At 46.0% G+C, this 25,871-nt stretch overlaps 1 protein-coding gene across 21 annotated transcripts in view; it reads right to left on the bottom strand.

Annotated features, from left to right (window-relative positions):
* Nucleotides 1–20,464, bottom strand: part of TADA2A (transcriptional adaptor 2A) — an 83,212-nt gene extending 62,748 nt beyond the window's left edge. For 8 of the 21 annotated variants that reach the window (XR_010118050.1, XR_010118052.1, XR_010118053.1 and 5 more), the window contains exons 1-3: nucleotides 20,370–20,464; nucleotides 15,328–15,451; nucleotides 3,054–3,160 (exon numbers count right to left, since the gene is read on the bottom strand). Coding sequence is in view for 9 of the 21 variants with exons in the window: in XM_063628717.1 (XP_063484787.1) it covers nucleotides 3,054–3,160; nucleotides 15,328–15,352 (132 nt within the window). In the remaining 12 variants the exon portion in view is untranslated. Of the gene's footprint in view, nucleotides 1–3,053; nucleotides 3,161–15,327; nucleotides 15,452–19,852; nucleotides 20,283–20,369 lie in introns of those variants that run through there. The other 13 variants (XR_010118051.1, XR_010118056.1, XM_063628718.1 and 10 more) reach the window with 5 other exon arrangements.
* Between the last annotated feature and the right edge of the window lie 5,407 nt (nucleotides 20,465–25,871).

Here is a 25,871-nt window from a genome sequence, read left to right as displayed (position 1 = left end):
GGAGGTCGAGGCTGCAGTGAGCTATGATTACACCACTGCACTCCAGGCTGAGCAGCAGAGCAAGACCCCATCTCTAAAAAAAAATTCTTTAATTTTTTTTTTTTTTGGCCGGGCGCGGTGGCTCACGCTTGTAATCCCAGCACTTTGGGAGGCCGAGGCGGGCGGATCACGAGGTCAGGAGATCGAGACCACGGTGAAACCCCGTCTCTACTAAAAATACAAAAAATTAGCCGGGCGCGGTGGCGGGCGCCTGTAGTCCCAGCTACTCGGAGAGGCTGAGGCAGGAGAATGGCATGAACCCGGGAGGCGGAGCTTGCAGTGAGCCGAGATTGCGCCACTGCACTCTAGCCTGGGCGACAGAGCGAGACTCCGTCTCAAAAAAAAAAAAAAAAAAAAATTTTTTTTTAAAGAAAAATAAAAAGTCCCTGAAGTAGGCCTGGAGTAATCCTAGCATTCTGGGAGGCTGAGGCGATAGGATTGCTTGAGCTCAAGAATTCCAGACCAGCCTGAGCAACAAGGCGAGACCCTTTCTCCACAGAAAAGAAAAAAAAAAAATTAGCCGGACATGGTGGCACAAGCATGTAGTCCCAGATACTTGGGAAGCTGAGGTAGAAGGATCACTTAAGCCTGGAAGATAGAGGTAGCATTGAGCCATGATCATGCCACTGCACTCCAGCCTAGAGGACACAGTGAAACCTTGTCTCAAAAAAATAAAAAAACTCTCTGAAATCAAGATTCATCTTATAATCGAAAGTACATCACAACTTTCGAGGCCGGGCAGGGTGGCTCACGCCTGTAATCCCAGCACTTTGGGAGGCCGAGGCGGGTGGATCATGACGTCAGGAGATCGAGACCATCCTGGCTAACACGGTGAAACCCCGTCTCTACTAAAAAATACAAAAAATTAGCCGGGCGTGGTAGCGGCGCCTATAATCCCAGCTACTCGGGAGGCTGAGGCAGGAGAATGGCGTGAACCCGGGAGGCGGAACTTGCAGTGAGCCTAGATGGCGCCACTGAACTCCAGCCTGGGCGACAGAGCGAGATTGATTCCGTCTCAAAAAAAAAAAAAAGAAAAAAAAAAAAAAAAAGAAAGTATATCACAACTTTCAGCAGCCAATTTTACATTTTAACATTTCTGAAATTCAGGTGCTTCTTATAATCAATGGTGTCTTAGATCTGATAAAATATGGTATTTGCTGTGTGACCTTGAACAAGTTACTTAACCTCTCTTAGCCTAAATTTCTTCATCTGTAAAATGGGGATACTAATCATAGGTACTTCATAGGATTATAGTGATGATTTAAGGGTTAATTCATGTAAAGTACTCAAAGTGGTGCCTGGTAAAGAGTAAGTACTTATAATTAGTATTATTATTACCATTATCACCCACAAAAATTGTTTCTTCCCTTGTCATCTACACAGAGATCAGTCTTCAACAAGACAATAAACAGTGTCATCAAAAGGAATAATCTTCCAGTTGTTTCCTGTGATTTCAATACTTTAACTTAAAAAAACAGTGTTATGGCCGGGTGTGGTAGCTCACGTCTGCAATCCCAGCACTTCCAGGGCTGAGGCAGGAGGATCACTTGAGGTCAGAAGTTTGAGACTAGCCTGGCCAACGTGAGAAAACCCCGTCTCTACCAAAAATATAAAAAATTAGCTGGGAATGGTGGCATGCACCCGTAACCACAGCTACTCGGGAGGTTGAGGCAGGAGAATCCCTCGAACCCGGGAGGCAGAGCTTGCAGTGAACCGAGATCACGCCACTGCACTCCAGCCTGGGTGATAGAGCAAGACTCTGTCGTGGAAAAGAAAAAAAAAAAAAAAACAGCCGGGCATGGTGGCTCACGCCCTGTAATCCCAGCACTTTGGGAGACCGAGGCAGGCAGATCACCTGAGGTCTAGAGTTCAAGACCAGCCTGACCAACGTGGAGAAACCCCGTCTCTACTAAAAATACAAAATTAGCCGGGGGTGGTAGTGCATGCCTGTAATCCCAGCTACTCGGGAGGCTGAGGCAGGAGAATCGCTTGAACCCGGGAGGCAGAGGTTGCGGCAAGCCAAGATCACACCATTGCACTCCAGCCTGGGAAACAAGAGCGAAACTCCGTCTCAACAAAACAACAACAACAAAAACAATGTTAACTATTAGGTTTTTGTTTGTTTGTTTTTTGATACAGAGTCTTGCTCTGTCGCCCAGCCTGGAGTGCAATGTGCGAGGCAGGAGAATCACTTGAACCCGGGAAGTGGAGGTTGCAGTGAGCCAAGATTGTGCCACTGCACTCCAGCCTGGTGACGCAGCGAGACGTCGTCTCAAAAAAAAACAGAGATTCTCCTGCCCCGGCCTCCCAAGTAGCTGGGATTACAGGCACCCGCCATCATGCCCAGCTAATTTTTTTTTATTTTTGTGGAGACGGGATTTCACCACGTTGACTAGGCTGGTCTTGAACTCTTGACCTCAGGTGATCCACCTGCCTCGTCCTCCAAAACTGCTACGACTACAGGCATGAGCCACTGTGCCTGGCCAAGTATTAGGTTTAAAAACAGATGTGGACTAATCAACAGTCTGTCTCACCTAACTGCTCTGTTTCTCAACTTTTCGCTGGTAAAACGTATAATGAAAAATTGGGGCCGGGCGCGGTGGCTCACACCTGTAATCCCAGAACTTTGGGAGGCTGAGGCAGGTGGATCATGAGGTTAGGAGTTCAAAACCACCCTGACCAACATGGTGAAACCCCGTCTCTACTAAAAATACAAAAATCAGCCAGGCGTAATGGTTGGTGTGTGCCTGTAATCTCAGCTACTCAGGAGGCTGAGGCAGGAGAATCGCTTGAACCTAAGAGGCAGAGATTGCAGTGAACAGAGATCACACCACTGCACTCCAGCCTGGGCGACAGAGTGAGACTCCATCTCAAAAAAAAAGAAAAAGAAAAATTGGAAGGAATAGATTTCATAAGATATAGATCTCCTTAGCAGTTGACAGTAATCTCCGAAATACTACATCATAAAAAATAGCATAAAACTAGGCTAGGAGAGGCCAGCATTAGTGAGTTACCTGCAAGCAGAGGAAAAAAGGAGGCGGCCCACATTCAGCACACTTGATATAAGGCTCCATGAGGTAGGAGGAGCAGCCTCGGCAAGGTGGCTTATCAGAGGGATCATCTAGAACAAACAGAAAACAAATGCACATTTCAGACCACCTTATGGTTATCTTAAGTGCAAAAAGGTGAAAATCCCCAAATGACCACACAAGTAGTGAGCTGAGCTGAAAAGTTCATGGAGACAAGATGAGCTCATTACAAATAAAAAAAAGCAAAAATTATGCTCCTTTTAACTTCAGGGCAGCATTGTTCCTTTTCACACAGCATTTACGTAGATATGAACCCTGCAGAGAAATTTACAAGCATATGTTTGTTCATTTATTTATATACTTTTAGAGACAAGGTCTTGCTCTGCCACCCAGGCTGGAGTACAGTGGCTTGACAATAGCTCACTGTAACCTGAAACCCCTGGGCTCAAGCGATCCTCCTGCCTCAGCCTCCCAAGTAGTTAGGACTACAGGCACATGCCACCACACCTGGTTAATTTTTTGTAGAGACGATGTCTCACCATGTTGCCCAGGCTGGTCTTGAACTTTTAGGTTCAAAGAATGTTCCTTCCTTGGCCTCTCAAAGCTCTGGAATTATAGGTATGAGCTACCATGCCCAGTCACGAACACATTTTTAACTGGAAGTTTCATGATATCCCAAACTTATTTTTCCGGGAGCATAAAATGGACACATACCTACACATACAATATAAAGAAAATCTGACAGAATGTTAACAATTGCTGAATCTAGGTAGCAAGCATATAAATAATCACTGTAGGCCGGCCACCTTAGCTTACTCTGTAATTCCAGCACTTTGGGAGGCCAAGGTGGGTGCATCACCTGAGGCCAGAAGTTTGGGACCAGCCTCGCCAACCTGGCGAAACCCTGTCTCTACTAAAAATACAAACAGCCAGGGATGGGGGCACAGCCTATAATCCCAGCTACTTGCGAAGTTGAGGCACAAGAATCAGTTGAACCCAGAAGGCGAAGGTTGCCGTGAGCCAAGATTGTGCCACTGCACTCCAGCCTGGGCGACAGAGCTAGACCCTGTCTCAAATAATAATAATAATAATAATAGCAATAATAATAATAATAATAATCAGCTGGGCATGGTGGCTCACGCCTGTAATCCCAGCACTTTGGGAGGCTGAGGCAGGCAGATTACCTGAGCTTAGGAGTTTGAGACCAGCCTGGGCAACACAGTGAAACCCTGTCTCTACTAAAAATACAAAAAAATTGGCTGGGCATGGTGGCTCATGCCTGTAATCCCAGCACTTTGGGGGGCCGAGGCGGGTGGATCATGAGGTGAGGAGTTCAAGACCAGCCTGGCCAAGATGGTGAAACCCCATCTCTACTAAAAATACAAAAATTAGCCGTGTGTGGTGGTGCACACCTGTAATCCCAGCTACTCAGGAGGCTGAGGCAGAGGAATCGCTTGAACCCAGGAGGCAGAGGTTGCAGTGAGTCGAGATCGCGCCGCTGCACTCCAGCCTGGGCGACAGAGTAAGACTCCGTCTCAAAACAAACAAACAAACAAACAAACAAAAAAAAAAAAATTAGCCAAGCATGGCGGCATGCACCTGTAGTCCCAGCTACACAGGAGGCTGAGGCAGAAAAACTGCTTGAACCCGGGAGGTGGAGGTTGCAGTGATCCAAGATCGTGCCACCGCACTCCAGTCTAGGCGACAGAGACTCCGTCTCCAAAAAAAAATGAAAAAATAAAAAAACACATCATCATCACTGTACTGTTCTTTTGACTTTTCTATTTAAGTTTAAAATTTTTCATAATAAAAAGTCGGGGCAAATAAGAGAAAACTCCTTTTTTTTTTGAGATAGGGTCTCACTCTGTCACCTAGGCTGAAGTGTGGTTGCACGATCATGCCTCAATGTAGCCTCAACCTCCCAGGCTCATGTGAGCCTCCCACCTCAGCCTCCTAACTAGCAGGGACTACAGGCACCAGCCACCACACCCGGGTACTTTTTTAAAATTTATTTTCTGTAGAGACAGAGTTTCACTATGTTGCCTAGGCTGGTCTCGAATTCCTGGGCTCAAACGGTCCCAGGAATTTGAGCTGCCTCAGCTTCCTAAAGTGTTGGAATTACAGGTATGAGCCACCACACTCAGCTAGCCTCTAAATACATGTCTCCTCTAAATACGTATCTTGGAATATACTATTTTATATCTGAGTTCGGATTTTTTTTTTTTCTTGAGTCAGGGTCTTCTTGAGACAGGGTCTTGGACTGTCGCCCAGGCTGGAGTGCAGTGGTGTGATCACGGCTCACTGTGGCTTCAATCTCCCCAGGCTCAGGTGATCCTCCCACCTCAGCCTCCCAAGAGGAGGGACAGACTTGCACCACTGCGCCTGGCTAAATTTTTAATTTTTGTAGAGACAGGGTCTCACTATGTTGCCCACACTGGTCTTAAGAAGTCCTCCTGCCTCAGCTTCCCAAAGTGGTGGAATTATAGGCATGAGCCACCGCACCTGGCTCTGAGTGGGAACTGAAACCCAGGAAGCTTCCTCCCTTTCTCTCATGGTAAGTACATAACACAGCAGATCTTCTACTCCAATGACAGTGGTATGTCTCCAAACTATGAAGACAAGGAGTACAATCCAAACTCTCAAAACTCATAAAAATGCTGATATATGTGTCCCTGGTTGCCCCAAATTTGGCCTCTAGAGTCACGGCAACCTAGCAAAATTGTTCTCTATGATCAATCACAAGAATCTAAGAAAAGAAAGGCTTTGAAAGTAGATGAAGGAATTTAATTTGTTCAGCCTGGAACAGGATTTCTCACATTCTGTAATAGTATTTGCCCCCCTAAAGTCCAAGAAACATTCTTCAAGGTACCTTTCCCTCTTCCAAGTGATGATCACTGTTCTCTTTATTTGTTTTTAAGAAGATATAGAGGGTGGGTGCGGTGGCTCAAACCTATAATCCCAGCACTTTGGGAGGCCGAGGCGGGCTGATCACTTGAGCTCAGGAGTTCAAGACTAACCTGACCAGCGTGGCGAAACCCCATCTCCACTAAAAATACAAAAATTAGCCAGGTGTGGTGGCGGGCACCTGTAATCTCAGCTACTCAGGAGGCTGAGGCAGGAGAATCGTTTGAACCCGGGAGGCAGAGGTTGCAGTAAGCTGAGATCGTGCCATTGCACTCCAGCCTGGGTGACAAGAGCGAAACCCCATCTCAAAAAAAAAAAAAAAAGACACAGAAGAAAATGATGAAAGAAAAAAATGTACTCCTGGCAGTAGCTTCAAATTCAGTATATGAAACTGCACAGCTACTCCATTTCCCCCATTTTAAATTTTAATACAGAAGAACAAATCTTGCTATGTTGCACAGGCTGGTCTCAAACTCCCAGCCTCAAGTGATCCTTCTGCCCCAGCCTCCCAAAGTACTGTGATTATAGGAGTGAGCCACTGCACTGAGCCAAAAATTGTTGTATATTAAGTGACAGATGCCAACTTCTATCAAGTTACCCTCTTCCTTACTTCCTGTTAGATATAAGCTTGCTTCTCTCTTTCCTCCAACTATCCTATTTTTAAAAAAGGCATAGCCATTGAGCAAAGTAGTTTTTTGTTGTTGTTGTTTTTTGTTTTTTTTTGGAGACGGAGTCTTGCTCTGTCGCCCAGGCTGGAGTGCAGTGGCACGATCTCAGCTCACTGCAACCTCCACCTCCTGGATTCAGGTGATTCTTCTCCCTCAGCCTCCCGAGTAGCTGGGACTACAAGCGCACACCACCATGACGGGCTAATTTTTGATATTTTTAGTAGAGACAGGTTTCACCATATTGGCCAGGCTGGTCTCGAACTCCTGAAAAGTGGTCTTTTTTTTTTGAGACAGTGTCTCACTCTGGTTACTCAGGCTGCAGTGCAGTGGCTTGATCTCAGCTCACTGAAACCTCAGCCTCCCACGTTCAAGCAATTCTCATGCCTCAGCCTCCCAAGTAGCTGGATTACATGTATGTGCACTATGCCCAGCTAAATTTTGTATTTTTAGTGGGGCGGTGGGGGGTTTCCCATGTTGCCCAGGCTGGTCTTGAACTCCTGGATTCAAGAAATCTACCTGGCGTAGCCTCCCAAAGTGCTAGGATTGCAGGCCCAAAGTGATTTTTTAAATCCTTATGTCAAGAAGCAATTACTGGGCGGGCCACAGTGGCTCATGCATGTAATTCTAGCACTCTGGGAGACGAAGGTGGGTGGATCACTTGAGCTCAGGAGTTCAAGACCAGCCTGGGGAACATGGTGAAACCCTGTCTCTACAAAAAAAAACCTCACAAATTTAGGCAGGTGCAGTGGTGCATGCTTGGTGGTCCCAGCTATACGGAGGCCTGAGGTAGGAGGATCACTTGAGCTGAGGTCGAGGCTGCAGTAAGCCATGAGCACGCCATTGCACTCCAGCCTGGGTAAGAAAGCAAGACCCTGTCTCAAAAAGAAAAAAAAAAAAGCAATTACTTTGTAAAAGTAAGTTCTTAACATTCCAGACTAAAATAAAACTGTAAAGTATGTCATCCACAATTAGCATTTTGAAAAATATTTTTCCAACCTTTCTTCTATATAATATAGTACATATATTCAACAAAAGTAGAGGCTGGGTTCGGTGGGTCATGCCTGTAACCCCAGCACTTTGGGAGGAAAAGGCAGGATGATCGCTTCAGCTTAGGAAGTCAAGACCACCCTGGGCAATACGGCGAGAGCCTGCTTCTACCAAAAATAATAAAAAGAAAAAACAGCCAGGCACGGTGGCTCATACCTATAATCCCAGCACTTTGGGAGGCTGAGCCAGGTGGATCACCAGAGGTTAGGAGTTCAAGACCAGCCTGGCCAACATGGTGAAACCCCCACCTCTACTAAAAATACAAAAATTAGCTGGATGTGGTGGTGGGCGCCTAATCCCAGCTACTCAGGAGGCTGAGGCAGGAGAATCACTTGAACCCAGGAGGCGGAGGTTGCAGTGAGCTGAGATCACGCCACTGCACTCCAGCCTGGGTGACAAGAGCGAAACTCCATCTCAAAAAAAAAAGAAAAAGAAAAAGTGGAATATCATACATGATGTTTTTTCACTTGACAATATATTGTGGACATCTTTTCATGACAATACACATTGACCTTCCTTGTTCTTTCTAATGGATAAATAACATTCCATTGTATCGATTATATTATATAACCTAATTGTACTCAACTCCCCCCTAGGGAGACATTTGGAAATCTGAGGAGGTACCTTTTTGTTGCCACAGTGACCAGAGAGCCCCACTGGCATTCTGCAGGCCCCTAAAACAGGGATTCTAGATATCCTGCAATGCTCAATACATTCTAATAAAAATTGACTTTTTTGTGTGTCCTGTGCAACTTTCAAATGTCCCACCAGACATTCAAGTGAATGAAAAACCTCATATGACCTAGAACCTAATTCCATGTTATATAAAAAGTGAAGTATTTTTGACAGTTTTAATATGCACTGAAATTTCCAGAAAGGCAATTGTATATAACTCTAAAGGGGAATGTATTTTGTTTTGTTCAGAACGTTTAGTTATTCTAGCTTGTGGTGTTTCTTAGTCACCAACATGACACACTTGAATCATTCTGCATTTGTATATGCACAGTGATTGAACATATGGGTTCAAGTATCTAGTACTTAAATCATGTCTTCTATCGTAATCTAAACATATTGAAATACATATTGCTTTATTATAAATTGCATTGTTTTACCATAGATTACTTCTCTTGTATTTATCTCTTTTATTATAGTTAGGGCATTATTATTTTTACTTTTTGAAATTACGTATGCCAGGCATGGTGGCTCACACCTGTAATCCCAGCACTTTGGGATGCCAAGACAGGTGGACCACTTGAGGCCAGAAGTTCAAGACCACCTCTACTAAAAATACAAAAATTGTCCGGGCCTGGTGACGCACACCTGTAGTCCTAGCTACTCCGGAGGCTGCAGCATGAGAATCACTTGAACCTAGGAGGCAGAGGTGGCAATGAGCTGAGATTGTGCCACTGCACTCTAGCATGGGCAACAGAGCGAGACTATGTCTCAAGAAAAAAAGAAGAAATCATGTATGTAGACATATTGTCCATGTATTTTATTTCCAAATAGTAAACTTGGCTGATTGCAAACTCTGCCTCCCAGACTCAGTGATCCTCCCACCTCAGCCTCCCTAAGTATCTGGGACTACAGGTGCATGCCACCACGCCCAGCTAATTTTTTTTTTTTTTTGAGATGGAGTCTTGCTCTGTCGCCCAGGCTGTAGTGCAGTGGTGTGATCTCAGCTCACTGCAGCCTCTGCCTACCAAGTTCAAGCGACTCTCCTGCCTCAGCCTCCCAAGTAGCTGGAATTAACGCCCACCAACACACCCTGCTGATTTTTGTATTTTCAGTAGAGGCGGGGTTTCACCATGTTGGCCAGGCTGGTCTCGAACTCCTGACCTCAGGTGATCCGTCTGCCTCAGCCTCCCAGAGTGCTGGGATTACAGTCGTAAGCCACTGTGCCCGGTCTCTTGTATGTACATTTCACATTTGTTCCTCAGGATATATATTTTCCTAGAACTAGAATTGCTGAGTGTACAGTTATTGAGCATTTTTTAGGTTTTTGATACAGAGCCCAACTGTCCTTCAAAAGGTATTTCAAAATTTTTTAAAATCTAAAAGAAAGGCTTTTTTATTTATCTATTTTTTCACTGAGATAACAGGAAACAAGAGAGAGGTTTTTTTTGTTTTTTTGTTTTTTTTTTTTTGAGGCAGACTCTCATTCTGTTGCCAGGCTGGCAGGCTGGAAGGCTGGAGCGTAGTGGTGTGATCTTGGCTCACTCCAACCTCTGCCTGCAGGGTTCAAGCGATTCTCCTGCCTCAGCCTCTCAAGTAGTTGGGACAATAGGTGTGTGCCACCATGCCCAGCTAATTTTTGTATTTTCAGTAGAGACGGCATTTCACCATGTTGGCCAGGATGGTCTCAATCTCCTGACCTCGTGATCCGCCTGCCTCGGCCTCCCAAAGTGCTGGGACTACAGGCATGAGCGACCATGCGTGGCCGAATGAGGCTTTTTAACCATCATTCAAAATCCAGGGGCAATAAAGGGTTAATAAACTTGACTACATTAATAAAAAGAAAACAAAAAACTTTTTTTGGCAAAAACTCCATAAGGAAAGTAAAAAAGCAAGTATACTGTAAGAAAATATTTGTAAACATATCAGAAAAAAGCACTGAAATCCCCAGTATGCAAACAACTTTAAAAAATTGAGAGGGAGGCCGAGGCAGGCAGATCACGTGAGGTTGGGAGTTCGAGACCAGCCTGGCCAACATGAAGGAAACCCCATCTCTAATAAAAATACAAAAATTATCTGGGCGTGGCTGCATGTGCCTGTAATCCCAGCTGCTTGGGAGGCTGAGGCAGGAGAATCGCTTGAACCTGGGAGACAGAGGTTACGGTGGGCCGAGACCGCACCATTGCACTCCAGCCTGGGTGACAACAGCGAAACTCCGTTTAAAAAAAAAAAAAATTGAGAGGGAGAATAAAAGACCAAAGATCCTGCTGTGAAAGACACAAAGATACTTTGAGGGAAAAAAAACAGACAAAATGGCCTCAAACATATGAAAAAATGTTCAGCTTCACTCATAAGCAAGATAAAAATTAAAACTACCCTGACATACAGTTTCTCACCCATCAGATTGGCAAAAGTTTCAATGCCTGACAATATAATTAGTCAGGCTGTGGGAATATAGACACTTTTTTTTTTTTTTTTTGAGAAGGAGTTTCATTCTTGTCGCCCAGGCCGGAGTGCAGTGGCACAATCTTGGCTCACTGCAACCTCTGCATCCCAGGTTCAAGCGATTCTCCTGCCTCAGCCTCCTGAGTAGCTGGGATTACAGGCACATACCACCAAGCCTGGCTAATGTTTTGTATTTTTAGTAGAGGCTTCACCATGGTGGTCAGGCTGGTCTCGAACACCTGACCTCATGTTCCACCTGCCTCGGCCTCCCAAAGTTCTGGGATTACATGCCTGAGCCACCGCGCCCAGCCCGGACACTCTTACGTATCATTGGTGGGAATACAAAATAGTACAACTCATACAGAGGGGGATTATCTTTTGACCCAGCAATCTCACTTCTAGGAATTTTTTACCATGAATATACATTTCCAATAATACAAAAATACACATGTCCAAGATTATATATTATAATATTAGATGTAATTGCAAAATACTACTTAGATGTCCAAGTATAAGCAATTATTTGAATAATAATATATCCACACAATGAAGTATTATGCAACTATAAAAAACAGAATGAGGACAATCTCTACCAACTAATACAGTATTTCCAGGAGATACTATTAAGTGGGGGAAAAAAAGTACAATCCTGGTGCTGATTGAAGAATTTTTTTAAAAGTACAAAAGAACACATATATATAGTATGCTATCTTTCCTATAAGAAATTAGAGGCCGGGCACGGTGGCTTGTGCCTGTAATCCCAGTACTTTGGGAGGCCAAGGCGGGTGGATCACCTGAGATCAGGAGTTCAAGACCAGCCTGGCCAACATGGTGAAATCCCGTATACAAAAATTAGCCAGGCGTGGTGGCAGACGCCTGTAATCCCAGCTACTCAGGAGGCTGAGGCAGGACAATCACCTGAATCCAGGAGGTGGAGACTGCAGTAAGCTGAGATCGTGGCACTGCACTCTAGCCTGGGTGACAAGAGCGAAACTCTGTCTCAGAAAAAAAAAAGAGAAAAGAAAAAGAAAAAAATTAGAGTAAAAAACAGTCCTCTTATCTTTGCAAAAAGGATTAAGGGACAGATTAAACCAGAAAACAATGAAGTTGGTAAGTACAAGGGGTTGAGGGCAGGGGATAGTGGAATTGTACTGATGTTGGGAGCCAGGGTTCTCACTGAGTAGAGACATGTGAATGAGGAATTAATGCAGATAAGTAAAAAGCCTATGATGACGAATTAGAGGTAAGAATGTGAACTCGTGATTTCCTAAAAAGAAGTATATGTGTAAGTAAATGTGTATGTATACTGGCATATATGTATATAGCACATAACACGCATATATTTCCTAGTTCTGTCAGCCCAAAAGGGCCAAGATGCAAAAATATTCTAGTAGATGAAAAGATCTTGGTCTCTGATATGACTCCCTTGTAAAAGTACCAGGACTCCTTAGAGAAGTGGCTGATTCCAGGGTCGGGGGAGTACAGGATGCACTTGGAGTATTTAGTTATGCCAAAAAGGATGGAGATGCTAAAAAGAAAAAAAAAAATGATGAGTGTACACTATAAGGATGTAGAAGCCCATTTGAAGGGATGCCCAGTGGCCAAATTTGGAATAATCCATGAACCTAGCTAGTTATGTATGCTAATAAATCATAAGTCATTGAAAAAATAGGAATTCCTGTGTCCATAATAAAAAATAAGTAAAAAAGTGAACAGATAAAGAAAACGTGGTACATATACACCACGGAATACTATGCAGCCATAAAAAAGTAATGAGATCATGTCCTTTGCAGCAACATGGATGGAGCTGGAGGTCATTATCCTAAGCAAACTAACACAGGAAGAGAAAACCAAATACTCTCTGATCTCACAAGTATGAGCTAAAAAAACAAGAACACATGGACACAAAGAGGGGAACAGAAACCAGGGCCTTCTTGATGGTGAACAGTGGGAGGCAGGAGAGGATCCAAAAACTACCTCTCGAGTGCTATGCTTATTATCTTGGTGACAAAATAATTTGTACACAAAACTCCTGTGACAAGAAGTTTATCTATATAACAACCCTGCACATGTACCCCTGAACCTAAAATAAAAACTAAAAATGCTAACTAGTAAATGTGGAGAGAGCACTAGATTTTGGGAGGGGGGCGGGAAATCATCTTTTTGCAATCTTAATAGTAAAGACTGGGCCAGGCATGGTGGCTTATGCCTATAATACCAACACACTGGGAGGCCAAGGTGGGGACATCGCTTGAGCCCAGGAATTCAAGGCTCCAGTGGGCTATGATTGTGCCACTGCACTCCAGCCTGGGTGATAGAGTGAGACCCCATCTCTTAAAAACAAAAAAAATTAAAAAATAAAAAACATATATATACATACACAGAGAGAGAGAGAGAGAGCACGCATGCAAATGACAAAGCAGATGGAGTAAAGGGTTAACAATAGGTATGTGGGTATTGTTTGTATTCTTATTCTTGCAACTTAAGTTTGAAATTGTTTCCAAAAAGAAGTTTAACATTATTTTGGATATTCCCAGCATTGGAGCAGTCCACTTAGCAGTCCAGATTTCTCTGTATGTAAAATGAAAGAGTTGAACTAGATGTGTCTGAAGACTCCATTCTCTCCTAAATTTATATTAGGAGTGTGATCAAAGAGTAAATTACAGCTCCTTTAAGAAACTGTTCTGTCAGGCGGGGAGTGGTGGCTCACCCCTGTAATCCTAGCACTTTGGGAGGACGAGGCTGGTGAATCACCTGAGGTCAGGAGTTCAAGACCAGCCTGACCAACAAGGTGAAACCCTGTCTCTACTAAAAATACAAAAATTAGCCGGGCATGGTGGCAGACGCCTATACACTCCCAGCTACTCGGGAGGCTGAGATGGAGAATTGCTTGAACCCGGGAGGCGGAGGTTGCAGTAAGCCGAGATCATGCCATTGCACTCCAGCCTGGGTAACGCAGCAAGACTCCATCTCAAAAAAAACCACGAATTGTTGAAGAGGAAACAACACCCAAAAAGTACCTTTCTGATTCTTCTCATTGGGATACTACTAAACATCTAACAATGGAATTTCTATTTCTGCCAAATCTCATATATTCAGAATCAGGGAAAAAGAGCAGTAAAATTTTTTTTTTTTGAGACAGATTCTTGCTCTTGTCACCCAGGCTGGAGTGCAGTGGCATGATCTTGGTTTACTGTAGCCTCTGCCTCCCAGGTTCAAGCGATTCTCCTGCCTCAGCCTCCCGAGTGGCTGGGATTATAGTCACCCGCCATCACCCCCAGCTAATTTTTGTATTTTTAGTAGAGACGGGGTTTCGCCTTGTTGGCCAGGCTGGTTTCAAACTCCTGACCTCATGATCCACCTGCCTAGACCTCCCAAAGTGCTGGGATTACAGGCGTGAGCCACGGTGCCTGGCCAGTACAATTTTTTTATCCATAGTTATGGCTACTTGAATTTACTTTACACATACCCCATAATTCTCTACATTATTCTACCGTGGTTTAGAAACAAGTTCCACAGCATGGGGGAGGTGGGGTGATCTTTCCTTTATCTTACCACTGACACATTTCTTATCAAGGTGCCTGAAACATGTTATTGATCTAAACAGAAATCCCATGGCTTTTCTAGGTTTAACTACAGGTTAATCAGAATATGCCTGGTCCATCTCAGCCTCATTTTCTTTTTTTTTTTTTTCCTTTTTTGAGACAGAGTCTCACTCTGTCGCCCAAGCTGGAGTGCAGTGGCACAATCTCGGTTCACTGCAAGCTCCGCCTCCCAGGTTCACGCCATTCTCCTGCCTCAGCCTCCCGAGTAGCTGGGACTACAGGTGCCTGCCACCACGCCTGGCTAATTTTTTCTATTTTTTACTAGAGACGGGATTTCACTGTGTTAGCCAGGATGGTCTCCATCTCCTGACCTCGTGATCTGCCTGCCTCGGCCTCCCAAAGTGCTGGCATTACAGGCGTGAGCCACTGTGCCCGGCCGCTTCACTTTCTTCTAAGACCCAGGGTCCTATGTTTGTGTCATGTGTTCAATGGGTAATCAATATGTATTAATTGATTTTATTTTGATACTCATAATTCCCTTAGAATCAGAGTCAAAGGGCTTTATTGCCTAACTTCATTGTTTATTTTTCTTCCTTGATCAACTTCCACTCTAGTTTGCTATTAATAGTCACCTGAAGGCCAGGAGTGGTGACTCACACCTGTAATCCCAGCACTTTGGGACTCCGAGGTGGGCGGATCACCCGAGGTCGGGAGTTCAAGACCAGCCTGGCCAACATGGTGAAACCCTATCTCTACTAAAAATAAAAATAAAAAAAATTAGCTGTGTGTGGTGGCGCGCACCTGTAGTCCCAGCTACTCGGGCGGCTGAGGCAGAAGAATCATTTAAAGCTGGGAGGCAGAAGTTGCAGTGAGCCAAGATCATGCCACTGCACCCCAGGCTGGGCAACAGAGGGAGAGTCCACCTCAAAAAATAGTAATAATAACAAGTCACCTGAGACTTGTTCCCACTGTACTTACTGCTAAAGGAACCCAAACGGTCCATTCCCTAATTGGCAATGAGTGCTGCTTTGGTCTTCCTCAGCACAGAGCTTCTTCAAGACTTCAGAACCAACCAACACATACACCAAAGTTTGATAACTCCCTAGGAACAAACAAAAGTGGCACATGGATCAGAAAATCATTCAAAGGGACAAGATAAAGAGAAGATATGCAACACACTCAGCTATGCCACATCTTAGCTTTGTAATGTTGAAAAATTATTCTACCTCTGAAAACCTGTTTCTTCCTCTGTAGTGGGTATAACAGTGCCTACCTCGAAAGTTGTGAGAATTAAATGTCATAATCAAGTATCATAATCCATATAAGTAATGTAGCATAGTACCTGGTCCTCTATAAATGCTACATATTTCTTTTTCTTTTTTATGAGGAAGGATCTGGGTTTGTGGGGCAGGGAGGGTGGGAGGGGAAAATGATACATATTTCTAATAAACAACTGTTGGCTTTCTCTACTCAGCATCATTTCTCTCCTTAGCCGCCATCTTTATTTGGGAAACTGACCCTCCCACATTTCATGTGGTACTGGTGGGGCTGCCAATCACAATACCCCATTCCCCACCCCTGACAAAAGCTAAAGCAACCAGGTCTCTTCTTCCAGAAATCTGGATCTTGAGTAAGACATGAAAGGAGAGAAGGCAGTTGGAGCTTAGTTATTCACTAGAATTCACTCAAAGAATTCGGTCCATGTGCTCTGGCTGTTGAGATCCCTAGCCCCAGGTGGCTCAACTGTTTAACTCTTCTCTCATTTCTCTATCTTTAATAAACTTTAATAAACTCAACTTTAATAATAAGACTGAACGAGTTTCTGTAACTGGAAACCAAAAAATCCTATCTATTACAACATACATTTGTTCCTCACTCTTTCAACAAGTACGTAACAGGGCCAGGCACAGTGGCTCATGCCTGTAATCCCAGCACTCTGGGAGGCTGACGTGGGAGGATTACTGGGACCCAGGAGTTCAAGATCAGCCTGGGCAACATAGGGAGACCCCATCTCTTAAAAAAAAAAAAAAGTTAGTTGGGTACAGTGGCCCATGCCTATGGTCCCAGCTACTCAGGAGGATGAGGTGGAACACTTAGGCCTGGGAGGTCAAGGATGCAGTGAGCCACCACTGCACTCCAGCTTGGAGGACAGACTAAGTCTCTTTTGCTTTTTTTTTTTGGAGACACAGTCTGGCTCTGTTGCCCAGGCTGGAGTACTCACTGCAACCTCTGCCTCCCACGTTCAAGGGATTCTCATTCTCCATTTGGTTCTCATTTTTAATTCTCGTGTCTTGTGCCACCACCATACCTGGCTAATTGTTTTGTATTTTTAGGAGAGACAGGGTTTCACCATGTTGGCCAGGCTGGTCTCAAACTCTTGGCCTCAAGTGATCCGCCCACCTCAGCCTCTAAAAGTGCTGGAGTGCTGGGATTATAAGTGTGAGCCACCATGCCTGGCCTAAAGTAACTTCTTTGAAGCAGAATTGAAATAATATTTTTTATTATTTTTTTTTTTTATTTTATTTTTTTTTTTTTTGAGACGGAGTCTCGCTCTCTCACCCAGGCTGGAGTGCAGTGGCGCGATCTCGGCTCACTGCAAGCTCCGCCTCCCGGGTTCACGCCATTCTCCTGCCTCAGCCTCTCCGAGTAGCTGGGACTACAGGCGCCCGCCACCACGCCCGGCTAATTTTTTTGTATTTTTAGTAGAGACAGGGTTTCACCGTGGTCTCGATCTCCTGACCTCATGATCCGCCCGCCTCGGCCTCCCAAAGTGCTGGGATTACAAGCGTGAGCCACCACGCCCGGCCTTGAAATAATATTTTACACGAAGTCAAAAAACAATCCTTCTGTACACTCACAGCTTTTTGTTTGTTTGTTTTTGAGACTAAGTCTCACTCTCGTTGCCTAGGCTAGAGTGCAATGGCACGATCTTAGCTCACTGCAACCTCCGCCTCCCGGGTTCAAGCGATTCTCCTGCCTCTGCCTCCCAATTAGCTGGGATTACAGGCGCGGGCCACCAGGCCTGGCTAATTTTTGTATTTTTAGTAGAGACGGGGTTTCACCATGTTGGCCAGGCTGGTCTCGAACTCCTGACCTCAGGTGATCTGCCCACCTCAGCCTCCCCAAGTGCCAGGATTACAGGCATGAGCCACCGTGCTCGGCCCACTCACAGCTTTTTATCTGGCATTTTTCACATTCTACTTTGTGAGTATTACCTCTGAATGTATATTTTCCCCCACTTCTAAATTAAGTGAAAGCAGGCTGGGTGTGGTAGCTCATGCCTGTAACTCCAGCTCTTTGGGAGACTGAGGCAGGTCAATCTCCTGAAGTCAGGAGTTTCAGACCAGCCTGGGCAACACAGTGAGAACCCCGTCTCTACCAAAAATACAAAAAAATTAGCTTGGCATGGTGGCAGGCGCCTATAATCCTAGCTACTCAGGAGGCTGAGGCATGACAGTTGCTTGAATCCGGCAGGTGGAGGTTGCAGTAAGCCGAGAATGTGCAACTGCACTCCAGCCTGGGCGACAGTGTAAGATCCTGTCTCAAAAATCAATAATAAATAAATAAGTGAGGCTGGGCGCGGTGGCTCACGCTTGTAATCCCAGCACTTTGCGAGGCTGAGGCGGGCGGATCACGAGGTCAGGAGATCGAGACCATGGTGAAACCCCGTCTCTACTAAAAATACAAAAAATTAGCCGGGCGTGGTGGCGGGCGCCTGTAGTCCCAGCTACTCGGAGAGGCTGAGGCAGGAGAATGGCGTGAACCCGGGAGGCGGAGTTTGCAGTGAGCCGAGATCGTGCCACTGCACTCCAGCCTGGGTGCCTGGGTGACAGAGCGAGACTCCGTCTCAAAAAAAAAATAAAAATAAATAAAAAATAAATAAATAAATAAATAAATAAATAAGTGAAAGCAGAGACTATATTGGATACATATTCGTATGCTTTTAAAATGCCAAGCATACAGGAGGAATATAATAAACACATAGTAGTGGACTAATAAATGTTAATTCTACGAAAGGTTAATTCATCTTTAGCTTTTCTGAAATGATTTTTTTCACCCTGGTAATTTTTAGCTTGGAGAATAATTCATCACTAAGTGTGGGCAACATTTCCGCTAACGCTGCCATCAAAGAACTTTCCCTTTTTGGGGTGGGGTAGGTCTCCCTTTGCTGTCGTCTCAGGAAAAGTTGAGCTCTGAAGAAAAATGAGTCTAGCAAGGGTGTATTACGAACACAGCAATCAAATAACAGCCAAATTTACTGAACTTTTTCCATTTGCTAGGTACCCATGGGTACCACGGTGTGGGGATTCTTTGAATCCTCACTCCCACACTTCCGGGGCAAGCTGCTTTTTCAAAACAAAGCAAGCTCCGAAAGAGTATGTTACTTGAGCAGTGTCTTACAAGGGATAGCTGTGTCATTTCAAACACAGATGTCAAGGCTGGACGCAGTGGCTCACGCCTGTAATCCCAGCACTTTAGCAGGCCCAGGCGGGCAGATCACCTGAAGTCGGGAGTCCGAGATCAGCCTGACCAACATGTAGAAACCCTGTCTCTACTAAAAATACAAAATTAGCTGGGCGTGGTGGCGTATGCCTGTAATCCAGCTACTTGGGAGGCTGAGGCAAGAGAACTGCTTGAACCCGGGAGGTGGAGGTTGCGGTGGGCTGAGAACACGCCGTTGCACTCTGGCCTGAGCAACAAGTGTGAAACTCCCTCTCAAAAAAAAAAAAACAAAAACAGATGTCTAGTAAAGGATGCACAGTCAATAGGGAGTGAACAACACTCAAAAAAGCACAGTAGGAGGCCGGGCACAGTGGCTCACGCCTGTAATCCCAGCACTTCGGGAGTCCCAGGTGGGCAGATCACCTGAGGTCAGGAGTTCGAGATCAGCCTGGCCAACACAGCAAAACCCCATCTCTACTAAAAATACAAAAAATAGCCAGGCGTGGTGGCAGGCGCCTGTAATCCCAGGTACTGGGGAGGCTGAGGCAGGAGAATCACTTGAACCCAGGAAGCGGAGGTTGCAGTGAGTTAAGATGGCGCCACTGCACTCTAGCCTGGGCGAAAGAGAGAAACTCCATTTCAAAAAAAAAAAAAAAAAAAAAAAATAGTAGGGCCGGGCGCGGTGGCTCACGCCTGTAATCCCAGCACTTTGGGAGGCCGAGGCGGAAGGATCACTTGAGGTCAGGAGTTCGAAACCAGCCTGGCCAACATGGTGAAACCCCATCTCTACTAAAAATACAAATATTAGCCGGGCGTGGTGGCCCGCGCCTCAGGCACGAGAATCGCTTGAGCCTGGGAGGCGGAGATTGCAGTGAGCCGCGATCGTGCCACTGCACTGCACTACAGCCTAGGAGAAAAAAAAAAGGCAAAAAAACACAATATTGCAGTCGGCAGAATCTTCTTTCTCCTCCTTTCACAAGAGACCACATTCTGACACCAACTTCCGTGGAAGCACTGGCGCTAGCTCCAAACTAACAATCGCCAAATTCGAATCAGTTACCGGGAGAAGGAAGTGAGGCACTTCGCCGGGCAGGAGTCCACGCTGGGAGGAGGAAAGGCGCAGGCTCCCGAGTTGTGGAGCCAACGTTCAAATCCTTACGGGGTGGGACCGGCCTGGGCCAGTCATTTTACCTGCGCCTCAGCTCTAACAGGGTACTGAAATACCTACTTTGGAGGGCCTGCTAGGAAATTCAAATGGGTAACGCTGGTCAGGGGCATCAGGCACAGTGGCCATTCTTGGTAGAGCGACGCGCTCCAGGGCCGAGCGGGAAATGGCGAGGCCGGGCACTGGGGCACCGCCCAGACGCGGGGCGGACCCCAGGGGTCAGACCGGGCCCCGCACCGCCCTCCACCACAGAGCGGCGAGGCCCGGCACCGCCCGCCCGCCAGCCCGCCGCGTCGGGCCCGCAGCGCGCGCCTCCTCCCCCACCGCATCTCGTGGCCCCCGCTTCCCCCTAGTCCCGCTAGAAGGGCTCGCGCCCCGCCACCCGCCCGCCCAGCGCTGCCTGGCGCCTCACCTCGCCGAGTCCCCCTAATCCGCGCCAAGGAGTCGCCGGTCGCGCGCGCCTCCGGGCTTTGCGTGCGCGCCCCCGGGCGGCGCAGTGGCGAGCGCGCCGCGTGCGGCGCGCCCGCCGCCTCCGCCCCTCGGCCGTGGAGGCCCCCACCGGGTCCCGAGCGCCCGCCACCGCCCCCTTGGCCTTTTCCCGGTCCCCGCCGCGCGTCCGCTGCTGTCCCTGTGCCTGAGGACTGGGAGGATGGGGCTGAGCCGCTTGCCTGACTTTTGATCCGACCAGTAAACACTTTGCCCGTGTGGCGCGTGGCCCGTTGCCTGAGGCTTCCCGGCGCGTGGGGCTGTTTGGTCGCCTCCGGAGTGCGGTGAGGCGGGCTGAGCCGGGACTGCCTGGGTTTGGGGATAACGTTCCCACCTCCACCCCTGTTGCAGCAACGGAAATTGAGGCTGAGGGAACTGAGCCCAGGGATGGCGAGCCGTGGCTGCCTCTCCAGTCCGGGCCCCGAAGGGCTGCTCGTGGATGAACCAGACTGATTTTAAGGGGCGAAGAGGGTGCGTTTCAATCAGATGCTTCTGGAACGTCGGAATTGTCTTCTTTGGAAAGAACCATCCCCTCTTTGGGCTTCAGAGGCCCAAATTGAGGCGCAATGATGAGAGGATGTGGTGGTCTACTCTGATGTCAATCTTGAGGGCTAGGTATGTCCCAACATCTCTTATTACTGCTGTTAATGATGATTCTAATAGCTACCATTTGTCGAGTACTTATTGCATGCCAGACATTGCACAAAGCAGGTTACACATACGGTCTCATTTAAAACTTGTGAGGTAGACACCTGTTGTTATCCCCATTTTCCAGGTGAAGAAATCTAGGCACTGACACATAAATAACTTGGGATCACACTGCTAGGAAGTACTGGGGAAGGGAATTCAAGCCGTAGTTTATCTGAACTATATAACTGTTACATCTATTTAGAAGTCTGCCTTTGATAAATTTGCCCAACCTTTTTTTAGAATTCACTTACACTTTATGCCTGTGTGAACCCTGTCATTCTTTTTTGGTACATGCATAATACAAGTTCATTCTTAAAAAAAAAAAAAAAAAAAAAAAAAGCCCTGCCGGGTGCGGTGGCTCACGCCTGTAATTCCAGCACTTTGGCAGGCCGAGGCGGGCGGATCACAGGGTCTGGAGTTCTAGACCAGCCTGACCAACATGGTGAAATCCCGTCTCTACTAAAAATACAAAAAATTACGCGGGCGTGGTGGCAGGCACCTGTAATCCCAGCTACTCGGGAGGCTGAGGCAGTAGAATCGCTTGAACCCTGGGGGCAGAGGTTGCAATGAGCCAAGATCCTGCCATTCCACTCCAGCCTGGGCAACAAGAGTGAAACTCTGTCTCAAAAAAAAAAAAAAAAGAAAAGAAAAACCACCTCCCACCAGGTTAAATAAATAATTAACATTTTGGTATGTACCCTTCCAGACATTTTCCTGTGCATCACATCAATAAATATATGATAGGATATTTTACATTTGATGTATCCTGAAGATTGATTAATTCAACAAATGTTTAGTGAGTAGGCTTGTTGTAGGTGCTGAGAATTCAGCAGTGAAGAAAACAAAGTCTCTGCCTCATGGATCTCATATTATAGTAGGGAAGACTGTCAATAAGCAATATACACATTACTAAATAATAGATAATGCCCAGTAATGTGGCAAGTTTTATGGAAAAATCAGGATAAGAGTGATGTGGGGATTCTCTTTTAGTTAGGGTAGATAAGGAAGGCCTCTTAGCTAAGGAGGCACATAAACAAATATCTGATCATTTAATGAGAGAAGGAGCTACATGGATTTCTAGAGGGAAACTATCCTAGAAGAGAAGCAGCAAGTGCAGTGGCCCTGAAATGGGGATTTGTTTGGCATGGAAAAAGGGCAAGACCAGTGTGGCTGGAGCACAGCAAATGAGAGCAATTAGATGGAAATCATAGGTGGATCATGTATCATCTGGTAGGGTTTGGATTTTATTGGGAAGTGACAATATGACAAAGGGTTGAGACCAAAGGAGTAGCTTTGCTGTAAAAGGATCACTGTGGGCTGGGAGCGGTGGCTCACACCTGTAATCCCATCACTTTGGGAGGCCGAGGCAGGCGGATCACTTGAGGTTAGAAGTTCGAGACCAGCCTGGTCAACATGGTGAGACCTCATCTCTACTAAAAATACAAAAAAAATTAGATGGGCATGGTGACGGGTGCCTGTAATCCCAGCTACTCGGGAGGCTGAGGTAGGAGAATCACTTGAACCCGGGAGGTGGAGGTTGCAGTGAGCCAAGATTGTGTCACTACACTCAAGCCTGGACAACAGAGTGAAACTACATCTCAAAAAAAAAAAAAAAAAAAAAAAGGAACACCGCGGCAGCTGTGCGGAGAGTGGATGGTAGAAATATTAAAATTGCCCTTTGCCTGGTGAAGTGGTGTGTACCTGTAATCCCAGCTACTCGAGAGACTGAGGCAAGAGGATGGATTGAGCCCAAGTTTGAGACCAGCGTAGGCAACGTATCGAGACCCCCATCTCTAAAAAAATTTTAAATTGCCCTCTAAGGCATAAATTGTCCTTTTACACGGTAGTTGTTCAGCAGATAGTTTATTAACATTAGTGTTTCACCTATAGCTGTACAGCTTTACAGCCACTCTCAACTTCACATAGTGGAAGTGGGGTCAGTCATTTAGGACGTATCTGTGTCTTTTTCAATGAAACTCAAATTTTGAGACTGGCTAAGGCAAATATCCAGATCTGGATGTCATGATTGTCAACAATGAATATCAGTAATTAGTGTTGTAATACTGTGGAAAAATTAGTCCCACATAATACTGAGATCTGGTCATTAAAAACATAGCATTCAGGGGCTAGGCACGGTGGCTCATGCCTGTAATCCCAGCAGTTTGGGAGGCCAAGGTGGGTGGATCATTTGAGGCCAGTATTTCAAGATCAGCCTGGGCAACATGGGAAAACCCATCTCTGCTAAAAATACAAAAATTAGCTGGGTGTGGTGGTGCATGCCTGTAATCCCAGCTTCTTGGGAGGCACAAGAATTGCTTGAACCCTGGATGTGGACGTTGCAGTGAGCTGAAATCGCACCACTGCCCTCCAGCCTGTTCAACAGAGCAAGAGTCTGTCTCAAAAACAAAAAACAAAAATCATAGCATTCGAGTACCTGGAAATTACCCTCTCCCTTCAGTTGATGTTAGGCTCTACTTAGACCAATTTAGTCAGTGTGCTTAAGAAAGATGTGGAGAGGGCAGGACACAGTGCCTCACACCTGGGATCCCTGCATTTTGGGAAGCCAAGGTGGGCAGATCGCTTGAGTTCAGGAGTTCAAGGAGGCACGAGAACTGGGCAACATGGTGAAACCTCGTCTCTATAAAAAATGCAAAAATTAGCCAGGTGTAGTGGCATATGCCTGTAGTCCCAGCTACTTAGGAGGCTGAGGTGAGAGGATCGCTTGAGCCCAGAGGGTGGAGGCTGCATTGAGCCAGTATCACACCACTGCAGTCCAGCCTAGGTAACAGAGTGAGACACTGTATCAAAAAAAAAAAAAAAAAAAGATGTGGCGAAATTAAAATGCACAGTGAGAAGAAGGGTAACACTGATTAAGGCAGCGCTCCTCTGGGTTTTTGTCTTAAGTGGATGTGATAGTGGCATCACTTACACGACCAGCTGAAGGAAGAACAGATTTGGAGGAGAAATTGAAAGTTCTGTTTTGGGGCCGGGCGCGGTGGCTCACGCTTGTAATCCCAGCACTTTGGGAGGCCGAGGCGGGCGAATCACGAAGTCAGGAGATCGAGGCCACGGTGAAACCCCGTCTCTACTAAAAAATATAAAAAATTGGCCGGGCGTGGTGGCGGGCGCCTGTAGTCCCAGCTACTTGGAGAGGCTGAGGAGAATGGCGTGAACCCGGGAGGTGGAGCTTGCAGTGAGCCAAGATTGCGCCACTGAACTCCAGCCTGGGTGACAGAGCGAGACTCTGTCTCAAAAAAAAAAAAAAAAAAAAAAAAGAAAGTTCTGTTTTGGATCTGTGTTTTGCATTCTGACTGGAAATGACAAATACAAGTCTACAGCTCATTGGAGGCATCAGAACTAAAACTGTATAACTGTATTAGAATTGTTTATTTGGCTGTGTGTCTTACCTGGACAGACCTTGAGGACAGACACTGTTATCTTTATAACCTCAGTGCTCTGAAGTGTATCCTCAAATATTTGTGAAATGAGCAAGTAAAGGCAAAAGTAAAAATGAAGTCACTGGCTGGGTGCAGTGGCTCACGCCTGTAATCCCAGCACTTTGGGAGGCCGAGGCGGGCGGATCACGAGGTCAGGAGATCGAGACCATCCTGGCTAACACGGTGAAACCCCATCTCTACTAAAAATACAAAAAATTAGCCAGGCGTGGTAGCAGGCGCCTGTGGTCCCAGCTGCTCGGGAGACTGAGGAAGAAGAATGGCGTGAACCCGGGAGGCGGAGCTTGCAGTGAGCTGAGATCGTGCCACTGCACTCCAGCCTGGGCAACAGAGCGAGACTGTGTCTCAAAAAAAAAAAAGAGAATGAAGTCACTTAGGCAAAATGTAGAAGATACATACTGTATGCTTTCACTGAAAGTCCAAGCACGTGAATGTGACTTACAAGTAGGGTGACCATAATTTCTGATTTGCTGAGAATAGCCTGGTTTACATCTGTTGTCCCTACATAAGTATTAATATTGCCTGGTTTCACTCTCAGTAGTGTCTCCGTTTGTACAATAAATTTATATTGTCATTCTTTTTAGAAGGCCCTTCTGGATCTAGCGTCTTCCTATATCTTTATCATCACTGCCCCATCTAAGACTCCATTTGCCAGCCAGGCGGACCTACCTTCATTTCTCATATGCACTCTTAACTTCAAGCTTTTTTTTGCCAAGGTACTGCCTACCTCACTTAGGCATCACTTCCTTAGGAACACTTCTCCTGACCCCCCAATGGCTGAGTTAAGTGACCCTCTTACATGTTCCCAGTACACCTTGTATTTAACCTGTCATAGCAAAGATGACTAAGTGCCTTGTTCCCTCACTAAATATCTCTGTAAAGGAACCTGAAAAAACACCTTTTGTCCTCTTTAAGCCATAAATTTATATTAATAATATCCAAATCCATGTTGAACCAGTATTTCTGAAGATTGACCTTCAGGATAAACTAATAGCACAATCTTCATGCCCTTTCATTCATAACTAACTGAAAAGGTTGACTTTTGTACCAGGAACGCAACAAAGAAAACTTGTATCTTGTCAGGGTCGGTAACCTGGCTGCCATTGACTGAGACCAAAATATCCCAACAGTTTGTCCTCAGCTGCTAAGCTGCTGTGGTTAGAATCAAACGTAGAGTTTCTGGCCCGGTGCGGTGGCTCATGCCTGTAATCCCAATATTTTGACAGTCCTAGGTGGGAAGATTGCTTGAGCTCAGGAGTTCGAGACTAAACTGGGTGACTTAG

This window comes from Symphalangus syndactylus, chromosome 20, assembly GCF_028878055.3.
Source record: "Symphalangus syndactylus isolate Jambi chromosome 20, NHGRI_mSymSyn1-v2.1_pri, whole genome shotgun sequence".
NCBI lineage: Eukaryota > Metazoa > Chordata > Mammalia > Primates > Hylobatidae > Symphalangus > Symphalangus syndactylus.
The sequence above is the reverse complement of the archived record's forward strand: the minus strand, read 5'-3'. Positions and strand labels throughout refer to the sequence as shown.